The 12,055-nt window shown below is 39.9% G+C and overlaps 1 protein-coding gene across 2 annotated transcripts in view; it reads left to right on the forward strand.

The window, feature by feature from the left end:
- lmbrd1 (LMBR1 domain containing 1) overlaps window positions 1-12,055 on the forward strand; it is a 95,752-nt gene that overhangs the window by 41,875 nt on the left and 41,822 nt on the right. For both annotated transcript variants that reach the window (XM_054750143.2, XM_054750144.2), the window contains exons 7-9: window positions 4,185-4,258; window positions 8,127-8,252; window positions 9,328-9,480. In XM_054750143.2, the coding sequence (XP_054606118.2) occupies window positions 4,185-4,258; window positions 8,127-8,252; window positions 9,328-9,480 (353 nt within the window). The remainder of the gene's footprint in view (window positions 1-4,184; window positions 4,259-8,126; window positions 8,253-9,327; window positions 9,481-12,055) is intronic.

Below are 12,055 nucleotides of genomic sequence, written 5' to 3' on the forward strand. Positions count from 1 at the left end.
TTGAGGATTCTGTCATCCCCGTTGTAGGGTGCCAAAGCTAAAGGAGCTTTGCAAAGAACACCTTTCTGCATAAGGCTTGTACGTTAACTCATGCCTGAAGGGCTATGTGCAGAGTGAGATAAGAGCTACCTCATTCCTTTGGTTTTTGAATCGACACTTTGCAGATGTGGAAGCACCACTGATGGTATACAATATTTTCTGTGTTTAATCCCCGGAAAATGTGCTCAAGACACGAAGAAGACTGGCAGCAAACATCTATCGTTTGCTTTGTGTCGAGTCCACGAACAGAATGTTCTCTTTGCAGAACATAAAGCTATTGTCTGTGTTGCCAAGCTCACTTCAAAACAAAGGCAGTTAAATCACAATGAAATGCTCAGGATAGGAAACAGGTATTCAGATGGTAATGTTAAGTCTGGTCATCAGACCCCAGAGTTGATTTTCTGCACAAAACACACATGAAACCTCAGTTTTCTACATCTTTGTCTTTCCTCGTGTGAGCTGATTTCAACAGAAAGTGATTAATGACACGAACAGTGCAAATTATGCATGCCCTGAATCCTGACTTAATATTCCACGTGAAATGTCTGTCAAGGAGAAAGACAAGGAGAGACCCACCTGTGACCAGGCTGACAGGTGGTCTGGGCTTTATGAAGCCACCGTTGAGAGGATGTGGGATATTTATAAAAGGACAAATGCGTTGCTTTTTTACTCAGAAAGCTGTGACAGGTGGGCTCTTGACAGGGGAGTGAGGCAATCAGTTCTTTCATCAATCCCTGTCTTCTAACTTTATCTCTGGCAGCTGGCGTGACACCGACCGTTGTGTTAGCCTGATAGGTGGTCCTCTTTCAGCCTCAGAGCACACACACTCACCCTACCAATGATAAAAGCTGTCTCAATATTTTATTGTCTGAAATATAAAATCTAAGAGTACCTAATCACAAACATAATGTGTCCTCATTTGAAGGAAAAGTAAACATGTTCTCCTTTTATTTTCCAACAAATTAACGTCCAGAATTAGTGCCTGCTTGCAGTTGTTAATGAGCTGTTTATAGGCATCAGGTGCGTAGCCCATTAGTCATTCGATAAACTCCATGTTAGCTTTGAGAGATTGGAGGGATAATTTCACTGATCATTAAAGTTATTTACTCCAGGTTACCACAGCAACCTGAAATTGCAGCTCTAAACATGTGTGAGACTACAGGCCATTACAATTTGACTAAAGTGATCATGACTAAAGCTTTTTGGCTTTTTATAATTCTTAATTCTCTATTTAGAATATCTCTCCTCACATTAGTTTGTTGATTGTTCTTTCTGTTGTCAATGCTGTGATAACAGTTGTTCTATGTGAATTACAGTATTTTGTGTCTCATAGATAAAACAGATATACCGGTATTGCAAACTCATAATTTACATTTAAATAATTTGTTATTGTATTTGTGAAGCGCCTCGTGTGTTTTATCTTGAGAGTCACTCTATAAAAGATTGTTTTCCTCCTTTGACCTCCTAGAGCTCTGTGTCCACATATGTGGACATCGGCGCCTTGCGCTTTTAAAATGTTATCATCTTCCCCTCAGACCTTTTTGTTATTATTTATAGGCACCTGATATTGACTTAAAAGATGTTGTTTTCTTTCTTTTTTTATAGGAAATTTGACAAATTTGTAATTTTAATTAAATTTTCCTTTTATTTTAATATCTGCAGTTTTGTTTCCGTTAATGAGAGTAGACTACTCTGTAATAGATGTATTTTTTCTTTTAAAGGGACTTTTTGGACTTTTGAATTTTTATGCTCGCGATTGCCCCCTCAGGCCAAAAGTGTAACAGCAGCTTCAATAGTAGGCTCGTGCACGAGGCGCGCATGCTGTACGTGCACACTCCTTAACGAAAATGACAATTGAGACAGTTGTGTGTGTGTGTGGACCGGAGGACAGAAGAACATAGGAAATTATTAAAAATAATGTGCCTCTGTCTCTGCAGCTGCACTTTCTCTTCGGCCGGCCGAACATGCAGTGTGTGTGTGTGTGTGTGTGTGTGTGTGTGTGTGTGTGTGTGTGTGTGTGTGTGTGTGTGTGTGTGTGTGTGTGTGTGTGTGTGTGTGTGTGTGGCCCAGAGGACAGGAGAACACGCAGCTAATTAATTAAATAATTTGATTCTGTACCTTTCTCTCCAGCACAGCCGACAAAGGTTTATGATGGGTCAGTCTTCCTGCATGCTCAGATCATTCCCTTCCCTTGCTTGAAAAATTGTTCCAAAATAAAAGTTGAACCCAAATCTTTTATATCCGTGAATTCAATGCCTTTCGGCAAGTCTCAAATAAAAATTTGGGCGTCTTATTACTGTAAAAAAATATATACCAAAAAAGAAACTCCAAATAACCTATGTTCACACCAACAATCAAACCCAGGTCTTCTGCATGAGAGTCAGACATTTTACTAGGTGATCTAAAGTGCTACTGACGTTCATTGTATCTGTAACGTTTATATCCTTGATGACAGCTGGAACAACGTCAGTCCAAAGAGTGGTTCGGAGCGAAAATGGCTATTTTGTTGCTAATTTGCAGGAAATATCTAGAAGAAAGTAGCTAAGGGTCCTCAGAAATGTAGCTAGGTTCATCACTAGGTTCTAGGAACAGCGACAAAGTCGCTGAGTTGGCACTACCTCACTCTCTGCTGCTAAAGCTACTGATAGCAAATGCTACGGGCTATGCCTGAGCGTGAACGCGCATGAAGCAGCCTGCTCGACCCGAGCATCTCTCTTTTTCTGTGATTTTACAGAAAAACAGGCAATCACAGTAAAAATGCCAGGGCTCATTCTACAGGACCAGGGCATTGCAGGAGAATGTATGAAGAAGAAATTTATTATTTCTATACATGTTTTGGCTGTCAAACTTCCTTATAGTGCCTTTAAATCACATCTCTGGCAGGTCTTAGGAGGTCCAGTACTGATATAAACCGATACCAATATACGCATGGTCCCCCCTCATAAAATAAAGAAAAAGAACAGTTTAGGTTACTAACATCACATATCTCTTATCATCCATTCTTAAAGAGCAAGTCACCCCCAAATAAACTTTTTTTTGCTGATAAACTAAACAAACAAGTGTCTAATCGTGCTGCAGACACGTGTAGTTCAGTGCATCTTAGTTAAAATTTAAATATTCTGCCTAAAACTGTCAGTGTTGTGCCGTTGTCAGGTAAAAACTCTGCATTGTATTTTAATTTAAATCTGCCACCGCTATTGGCTAAGAGGTATGCTGTGATGTAAACTGGTACATTATGATGTCACAATGCGGTCGTGAGCCTGTGTGTGTATTTGTTAGCGGCTCCGCCTTCTCGGTCTGCCAGCCAACAGCATTTGTTGCATTTTTCAAACATGAAGTGAGAGTGGAGTTAGACTCTGGTAGGGGTTGACTTGCTCTTTAAATTTTAAAAATTTCAGTGCAAAATGACAACTACTTCCGTTTAAGTTAATAAAAGAAAAAGGCCCATATTTATTTTGTCTCCAAAAGCAGCAGATTCTCCTTCTCCCTAAGCACAAAGCTAAGATGTTTGTGTTAGTTAATGTATTTTTTCACTTTCTGTTTATAGCAGTTATGGTGATGAAACATGTATAAAGTTCTTAAGTTAAGAAAAGCAAACCTGGGTTCTACAATAAGCAAATTTCTACTTCACAAGTTGTGCCAAAAAACCCTCAAATATCTCAAAAACTAGACCTCAGACCTGTCATATTTTGACATTTCGAGGGAGAGGAGAAGTAGCTGAAGAGTTTGATGTGTAATATGTGTATGCAATGTAAATATGTTATCAAAAGACTGAAAACTGATGCCGATATTTTCCGGTATTACATTTTCCTGCTGATATTGGCCGGTATGTGGTAGACTGATAATATCAAACATCCCTAAATTAAACAGTTTATTTTAATTATGAGCTGTTCATTGAGATGATTGCCATAGTTCTATAAAACTTAGAAGTTGTGAAGGTCTTTTTGCATCTCAGTTTCTGAATGCTGCAACCATTACAGATGATTGTGTTTACCATCAAAAATAAAGAGAAGTTGATTGAAATATGCTCAGATTGCAATTCAAAGTAGGCTCCTGATGTCTTCATATTTAGCACAAATACTGATACTTTTTTTTGAAAGTTTAGGTGAAACCGCTAACCTTTTTTCCTTTCATTTTTATTACAGACGGTCTGCCAGCTTTATCTTTCTCCATCAGCTCCTTGACCCTAATTGGCATGTTAGCAGTCATCACGTACACGGTGAGTTGGATCCAACTAGCAGTTTGTTTTATCGTTGAAGTCACGTGTGTGTGTGTGTGTGGGTGGGTGGGGGTGTGGGTGTGGGTGTGGGTGTGTGTGTGGGGCCATTACAGCAAACCACTGGGAGCCACTGGACATCGTTGGTAGCTTAAAAAATCTTTGTGGCAAAAGAAATCTTGACGATACATTTTTTTCAAAGTATGATTTAATAATTGTCTTATAGTTGATCATGCCATTTTTGTAATATGTGCACTAAACATGAGTACGTATAAATATTTTCCATCTTTGTAGTGATGTATCTAGAGAGGGACTGATGGTTGGTAACAGCAGCTCTTTGTGATTTTATATCTCTGACAATCAATTGCTCAAATTGCCCCGACTGCTGTCGTTTTACTTGAGCACTTGAGGCTTTTGGTGATGTATGGGTTCTCCTCACAGGCTTATCAGCCACTTATCTGCTGTCTATATATATATATATATATATATATATGAAGAGAGATCTACTTTGGTGTCCATTAATACATGTCTGTATTTTGATCCCCTTAGAATTCTGCAGGTTTTTAAACTTCCCCGATCAAAATAAAATTGACTGGTTAATGGTGTCCATTTTTCATGGCTGTTATCTTCGTAACTAGACTGTGAATATTCCCTGAAGCTGGTGGTGCTGGTGTCAGAGGTGCATAGTGCATAATGGTGCCTACTGCAGAAAGATACCAAATAAAGGGAGGTGAAAGAAAACAATCTAAGAGCTCAGAGCTGCGAACGAGAGCAAAAGTGACAGCCAACCTCAATCTATCCTGTTTTTGTTGAGCTGAAAGAGTTTCATTTGACAAATTACACGTGAAGTGGACATGGAGCTCTTAATGAATAATACACAAACAAGTCAAGTAAATTGTAGAACCAATCTCCATTTAGGACATACAATCCCTCTCAGCAGGAGGTTTATCCAATGTTTTGGCATGCCCCTCAGTGTTCTCAGTATAGTGGATAATTACCTAGTTCAATTGGATGGCGGTACTGTGCTCAGATTTGCTCTGACCGGCGTTGCTATGGACTCTGTGGAAATCAAAACTCCCACTGTGTCCTTGTTTTTGATCTTCTTGTTTTGTTGGAGTCAGTTGGAGGAATGAGCCCTTTAGGGAACAACAGTGGCTGCCCCGTCTTTTTTACAGTGGCAGACTGCAGAAAACACTCTGTATCCTTTTATTTACTGTATTTGCTCAATCCTCTAATAATGAAAAACTCTTCCTGGTGGTTGTCTCCCCAAATTTGCAGAGATCTGTGTGATTTATCACATCTACCAACGTGCAACTGCAAAGCTTGATTAACTTTTTGAAATGCTGCCGACGGGTTCTGTTAGCAGCAGTTATGCAGCCTGTGGCTTTATCTCCACACAGCACTAGTGTAGCTTTCTGCTGTTTTCTGTTCCGAAATCCTTGGGATGTGCCTGCTGAGGATGATGATTGACAGATTTCTTCTCATCTTAAAGGGTCTGAAGAAGTTTGGCAGTCCGAAGTACCCGGATATGAAACTAAATGTGCTGTGCAGAGTGTAATAGCACCTGTTACTCATCTTTGTGTTTCATATTTAATTTTGAGCAGCAGCACAGCTCTCTAGTAATTTTGTGATTCTTTACTAAATGAATAAAAATGTTCTTCATCTCATTATTCTTCAAATATTTCAATACACAGCCCAGGATCTGAAAAATCTGAAGTCCGATGATTGAGCTAGTACTCTGTGAGGTGGCATTGATGTCTCGATAGAGCCGGTGCATGTTTGTAGGCCTAATCATAGTTTAGTCTTATTCTGCGAGAGGTTGGAAGAAATTCCTGCACTGCTGCATCTCAATTACAAAATTTCACTTTTGAAAATGATTTTTCAAGCAATTCAGATGTGAGTCTGTCTGGAATGTTCCGCTTGAAGAGTCCTACATGATCTGAACTTCAATCTCATTGGCTTATTTTAGATTGTTGATCGTTTGGCGGGCTTCTCACAGGTGCTTGAAGTACTTTTATTGTGCATTTTTCAAGTTTTTCAAAGTGCTTGAATTTTTAGTAATGTCCTTAAAAGTTCAACTTTGACTAAGAGACCATTTAAAGGCGCATGAACCCTTTGCAAGTGTTTTGGCTTAATTAGCTGATTAGAGTGTGACACTTTGAGTCTAGAACATTGAACCTTTTCACAATTTTCTAATTGTCTGAGATTTTAAATTTGGGGTTTTCACAAGCTGTAAGCCGTAATCATCACACTTAACCAATAAAGGCTTGAAGAGGCTCACATTACATGTAATCTCATATGTTTGTTTCACCTTTAAAGGGAAATTACTCAAATAAATCAACATTTGATGATATTCTCACTTTCCCAGTTCCACCTGTATGCAAGATGCAGGGGAAACATTGTAAACTCAGGTTACAGGTGTTTTAAAAGCTATACTCCTACTATTGTGATGTGGGATGTACCTGGAGAGTGACGAGGGTTGAGGTCACTTTGTTTCCTCCCCGTTTTGGCTTCACCCTTTCAGGCAACAAAGAGGGTGTTTGTGTGAGACACCAGTCGGCTCGCCCTTTACCCACTCGGCAAAGGAATCTCTCTGTGATTTCATCCAGACTCGCATGGAGTCCACTCTCAGCTATTCCTGGTCATCATTGACCGTTGTTGGTTTTAAAATAAACTTAATGAGCATGCATCATTATATGGGGACTAAAAATGTAAACTCCGGCAGAAGTTATTTTCTATTTCTCTTGTGTAGTTCCACATTTCAGGGGAAGGGGAAGGGAAATGTCCCTCCTGGGATCTGGGACAGGTTTTCCTTTTATGAGTGTATTTGATATTCGGGACATGCTTTGGCCCTAAGAGCTCCATGATTCATTGCAGGAGGCGACACTCGCCCGTAGCGGAGATCCACAGCAGAGACTAATAATAGTGTAGCCTGACTTTGTATCCCATGCGGCTCTCTTAATGCTAGCCTAACGCTCAGAAAGTGGTAAAAGTTGTTTTACCAAAAGAAAGAAAGAAAGAAAAAATCAGTTTCTCCAGTTGAGAAGTGGGAGAAGGAGTGTGGCATATTTTGGCAGGGATGAATTTGACGGGGATCTTTGAACAGAGGACTCCTTTGTTTTATTATGTACTCATAAAACAACACTTCTGAAAGTTTGTGAAAGGGACACGGAACTGTAAAAGCATTGGCTTGTTGCTTTCACTGTCACTTTTATAGTTTGGCCGGCTTCCTGTTTTTAAATATGCCCTTCATTTTTTTTTCTCCATAAAGGTTCAAACATCCATACGCATGATTGAAGACCGGTCAGCTCAAAGCTTTCAAATTCTCTACATATCCTATTACTGCCTCTCACCCTGTCTGGTTGTGTGCCACTGTTTGGGCTTGTTCCCCGACGCCGTTCCCATCAAAGTAAAGAAAAGGAAAACAAAGTGTTAAATGTTAATTTAAATCTGGTTATATAAGGATACCTTGATACTCCCACCTCCTACCCAGATTTAACCTTCTAAAATGTTTGTTGTAGTGTCTTTTGGATGATATTGCTGTCACATGGGGGCACTGTTTTGCTGTAAAAGCATTGGGGTGATATAAGGTAGTGATAGCCACACAAAATGGTTGCAGCAAATTCTTCAATAAACCTCTGCACAATTATAGATTCCACCATTTAACTAACCCCCCACCCCCACCCCCACTAAAATGACATGGCCTCAGAGTGCAGGAGCTGTGTGTGTGTGTGCATGTGTGTTTGCTACTTAACTCTTGTCATGTTCCACAATGTGATGCCATCCGGCTGGTGTGGGCATGTGTAGACGCCTGCACGTGCCATCCTGCTCTGACGACGTGTGATTATAGTCGTTTTGCTTTATCTTGCAGGCATATGGAATGTCTGTCATGCCTTTGAATCTGATAAAAGGCACACGCAGTGTCGTATATGAACGCCTGGAGAACACAGAGGACATTGATGAAGTTGAGCATCAGATAGAAAATCTGAAATCCAAGGTGAGCCACTAAAGGACATGAAGCTGTTGCAGGGCACATGGGCCTAAAAAAGTGACAATTTTTCACAAGTCAACCATAAATTAGTCATGATTTAGCATTAAAATGTCACATGCGGCTTGAAACTAATGAATACTATCTTTATGTTTGATGTTGGGGTAGTTTTATTTACTAAGCAGCTCTTAAATCAGACAAGGAGTTGCATTAAGATATGAAAACAAAAATAAGATATATAATTTTTATTTATTTATTTATATATTTTTTAATGCTACAATAGCAACTCTACAAAACAAGCTAGCTTTTAAACACAAACATGCTCACGGAACACTCACCCCTTGCGTCGGGTATCTTCCACGGGCCACATCTGTCGGAGCCAGAAACTCAACAGCCAGAGGAAACGAGAGAGCTCTAAACACAGTCACCGTTTTCTAGGCCCAAATGCCTTTTGTTGTCTGTGACTTCAAAGGGTGTTTTTCTTTTTGGGGCTCTGGTAGTTTGTCCTAAAGTTGACGTGGTAGAAGTCTGCTGTGTCTCCTCCTCTGATATTATTGAGCAGAGAACCTCTCACACCAGTGGTGCTCTGTTGCTAAATTTATGAGTGTGTTTTTAGAGGAGGATGCAGGGAAGTGCGAAAGTGTTTGACCAGACGGACATCCGGATGGCCCAATAGTTGGTTTTGGTCTGAATTGTGTTATTAGCAAAGATTCCTAGACAAATACCAGAGAACGACTTTAATTATTTAGTCTTTTCTTTATCTGAGCTATGTTACAACATTGTTAGGACTCATAAACAAACGTGTTTTAGCTAGCTTGTTTTCCACACTTGCTTTTGCCGCTTTAAAGGTTATCACTTATAATGAGTTACTAGATCATGCATGTCATAAAAATAACCCTGACCTTCTTATTTATGAACACACATAAGTCAAAATACCTTTTTGAATGTCATGTTTTCTTTTTCTTTTTTTCTATAAATTTAAAAATCCTCATAAATCCACCAGACCTGTCCCTTCATAAGTACAGGTGCAGGACTTTATCGAACATACATTGACTTCTTTGGTTTCTGCTGGTTTTCTTGCCAGTGTAAAGATGGACGTCCTCTGTCTTCAAAGGACAGACGCAACCTGGAGGAGCTAGAGAACAAACTCCAGCTCCTCCGACGCCGGGGGAGACACCTGGACATTGCAGAGAGGAACTGCTGCACCAAACTTGGCACTGCTCTCAGACCTCTAAAGGTGAGTCTCCGTAATGGAAGTGGCTCCCATTCACAGAAGTAAATGATGTATCCATTGTGACTATTTAACGTTAACATTTGAATAATTAAAAAGTACTTCTGTTGAACTGATTGTGCTCAAGTTCTGATCTGGACTGTTCTAGATTAACTTTCAGCTCTACTTCACACCATCACATATATACAGGATTCCCACTGGAAGTCTCTTCACCTGATTTACTCTGAAGTCTCTAAGGGAGTTCTGCATTTCTCAGACAGGATCTCGTACTTCCCAAGGGGTATGCCAAGCTACCCTCAACCCTGTCTTTATTCTTTCCCTTTCTGGAGTTGATCTGCTAATATCTGGACCTTACTAGTGCAGTCCTAATATTATTATTTCAACATTTCCCTGAAGGATAGGTGTCAGAGAGAAGAAGTCATACAAAATATCTTCTGTTAGTGGTTTGGAATCTTTTTTTTTTTTGTTATGCTTTATTTTTCTTCACATTTTTACATACATTTCGGTTTGCAAATACACCATATATTAGGGCTGCACGATATTAGGAAAACCTGCAATATTCGATAACAGTGCTTAATATTGCGATATCGATATTACTCACGATAAATGAACAAATACTAAAGTATGCAGTGTTGATGTTGTCTGGCGTGTGACGTCTGCTCTGGGCTCAAAGCAAACAAAAACTAATGCATGAATTCCATTACAACATAACATTTTTATTGCAAAGTATGCAGCTGCACCTGCTACTGTTTTAGCAGCAAAACAACAAACTGCATGCATGCAGTTTCTCAGTGACTTTAAAACATCACCTCCACCATAAAACTTTTTCTGATGCTCCAAATACAGAAAACATCCCTTACCAGGGTTTTTAGAATAAATTTAAAAAAAAATCTGAAAATTACTTTAAATGTTAAATAATAGTTAACATCACTTAAATGCAACAGCAAATTCTCTCATTGCTACTGAGCATTTTCTCCACTTATGTGGTTATGATATAAGGCTTTTGCTGTAAATGGGAAGTGATCTGTGCTGGGCCAAACTAGGAGAATATCAAGATTTTTTGAGGGAAAGAGAAAAACAATTGTCTACCTTTCAGAAGAGGAACTGGCAAAAAAACTACATGGAAAATATGTGAAAACGTTTGTTTTTAACCCCAAATTGAACAAGTTTACCTAGATCTTAAAAAGCAGCTCAGATGATGAAACTGCAACTATGATTCTGATAACAAGCTAACAAGTTGAACTAAAACAACCGGCTAGCAGAGCTTCTGACTGACAGCTTATGTGCAGCAGCAAATCAACTATCCTGAATAACAAGGTTATAAAAGCTCATAATTGAAAAATCACTTTGATGAGTGGGGGAACTTTTCCAGGCCGACTTTAACAGGGTGGGACTGGGAGGAGAGTGCTGTAGCCTTTTAGTTGGAAGCTAACCGGAGCCTGGGGCTAACACTAGCGACATGAAGGTGGGTTGGTTCACCGGCACATGTCGGAGTCAGCCCGGTAAAAATGATTAACGACACCGAGCGGACTCACGTTCACGTTTGAAAGCAGCGCTGAATCCAGAAACATCAGCACAAAGTGCATTCGTTGCTCTGAGCCAGCATGACGAACAAGGGAACAGCGCCGCTAACTCTGTTCGGGTGTTGCTTTCCAAAAGGGTCTATGTAGGGGGCGGGCGTATTATGTGTACGGAACCATCTGATTGGCCGCATATCAGAGGGACTACATTTGATTGGTCAAATAATACTTCCGCGTAAAAAACAGAGCTGGTTTACAAACGGCTGATGTATGACACGGATGGAAATGTTTGAACCAAACATTTATCGCTGTTTTTGCCGTGTTTTGCGATGGGCCTATCGCACGTCCTGTTATCGTGATGACGATAATTTTTCGATATATTGTGCAGCCCTACCGTATATTTTCAAAGAACTGAAAATTACAATGTATAAATGAACTCATTTGAGGAAAAAAATGGTTTGGAATCATTGCTAGCTTAGGATTTCAGTTTGCACAACTGCACAGGTCCAGTTCTTAACTCATTCACTGCCAATGACGGTTAAAGTCGTCATTTGCATTTTTTTTACTGTTTGGGCATCGGAACGAGCCCCCGCGCCGAGAGAACAAACATCTCAGCTATGAAGCTGATTTTCATCTGTATAAGTCACACTTCACATGATCAGGAAGCAGAAAATCCATGTGTTAGGAGATCGTTTTGGGCCGTTCCTGTAAAAAAAAAAAAGTGAGGCGCGAACCGGAAAAGCGTCTACCAATCATAATTTGACAACGGATCATGAAAGAACGGATAACGCTCGAAACACACAAATTCTTCCTGATGTAAGAGGTGAGTCTCCTCTTTGTTTTGGTTGTTTTGGCGTCGACATCATCCTAGCGCTCAACGTTCTGTGACTCTTAAAAAAAACAGTAAAAACGGCGAGAAACGCTGGCAGCGAAGGCCTTTAGCGATCAGGAAACGGCTGGCAGTGAATGAGATAAAAGACACGGTGGTAAATGTATTGATTAGCATAATACAGACACTTTTAAACTGCACGGCTTTCTGCTTCTCTGACACAAAAGCTATG

The sequence above is a fragment of the Nothobranchius furzeri genome, chromosome 12, assembly GCF_043380555.1.
Source record: "Nothobranchius furzeri strain GRZ-AD chromosome 12, NfurGRZ-RIMD1, whole genome shotgun sequence".
NCBI classification, from domain to species: domain Eukaryota; kingdom Metazoa; phylum Chordata; class Actinopteri; order Cyprinodontiformes; family Nothobranchiidae; genus Nothobranchius; species Nothobranchius furzeri.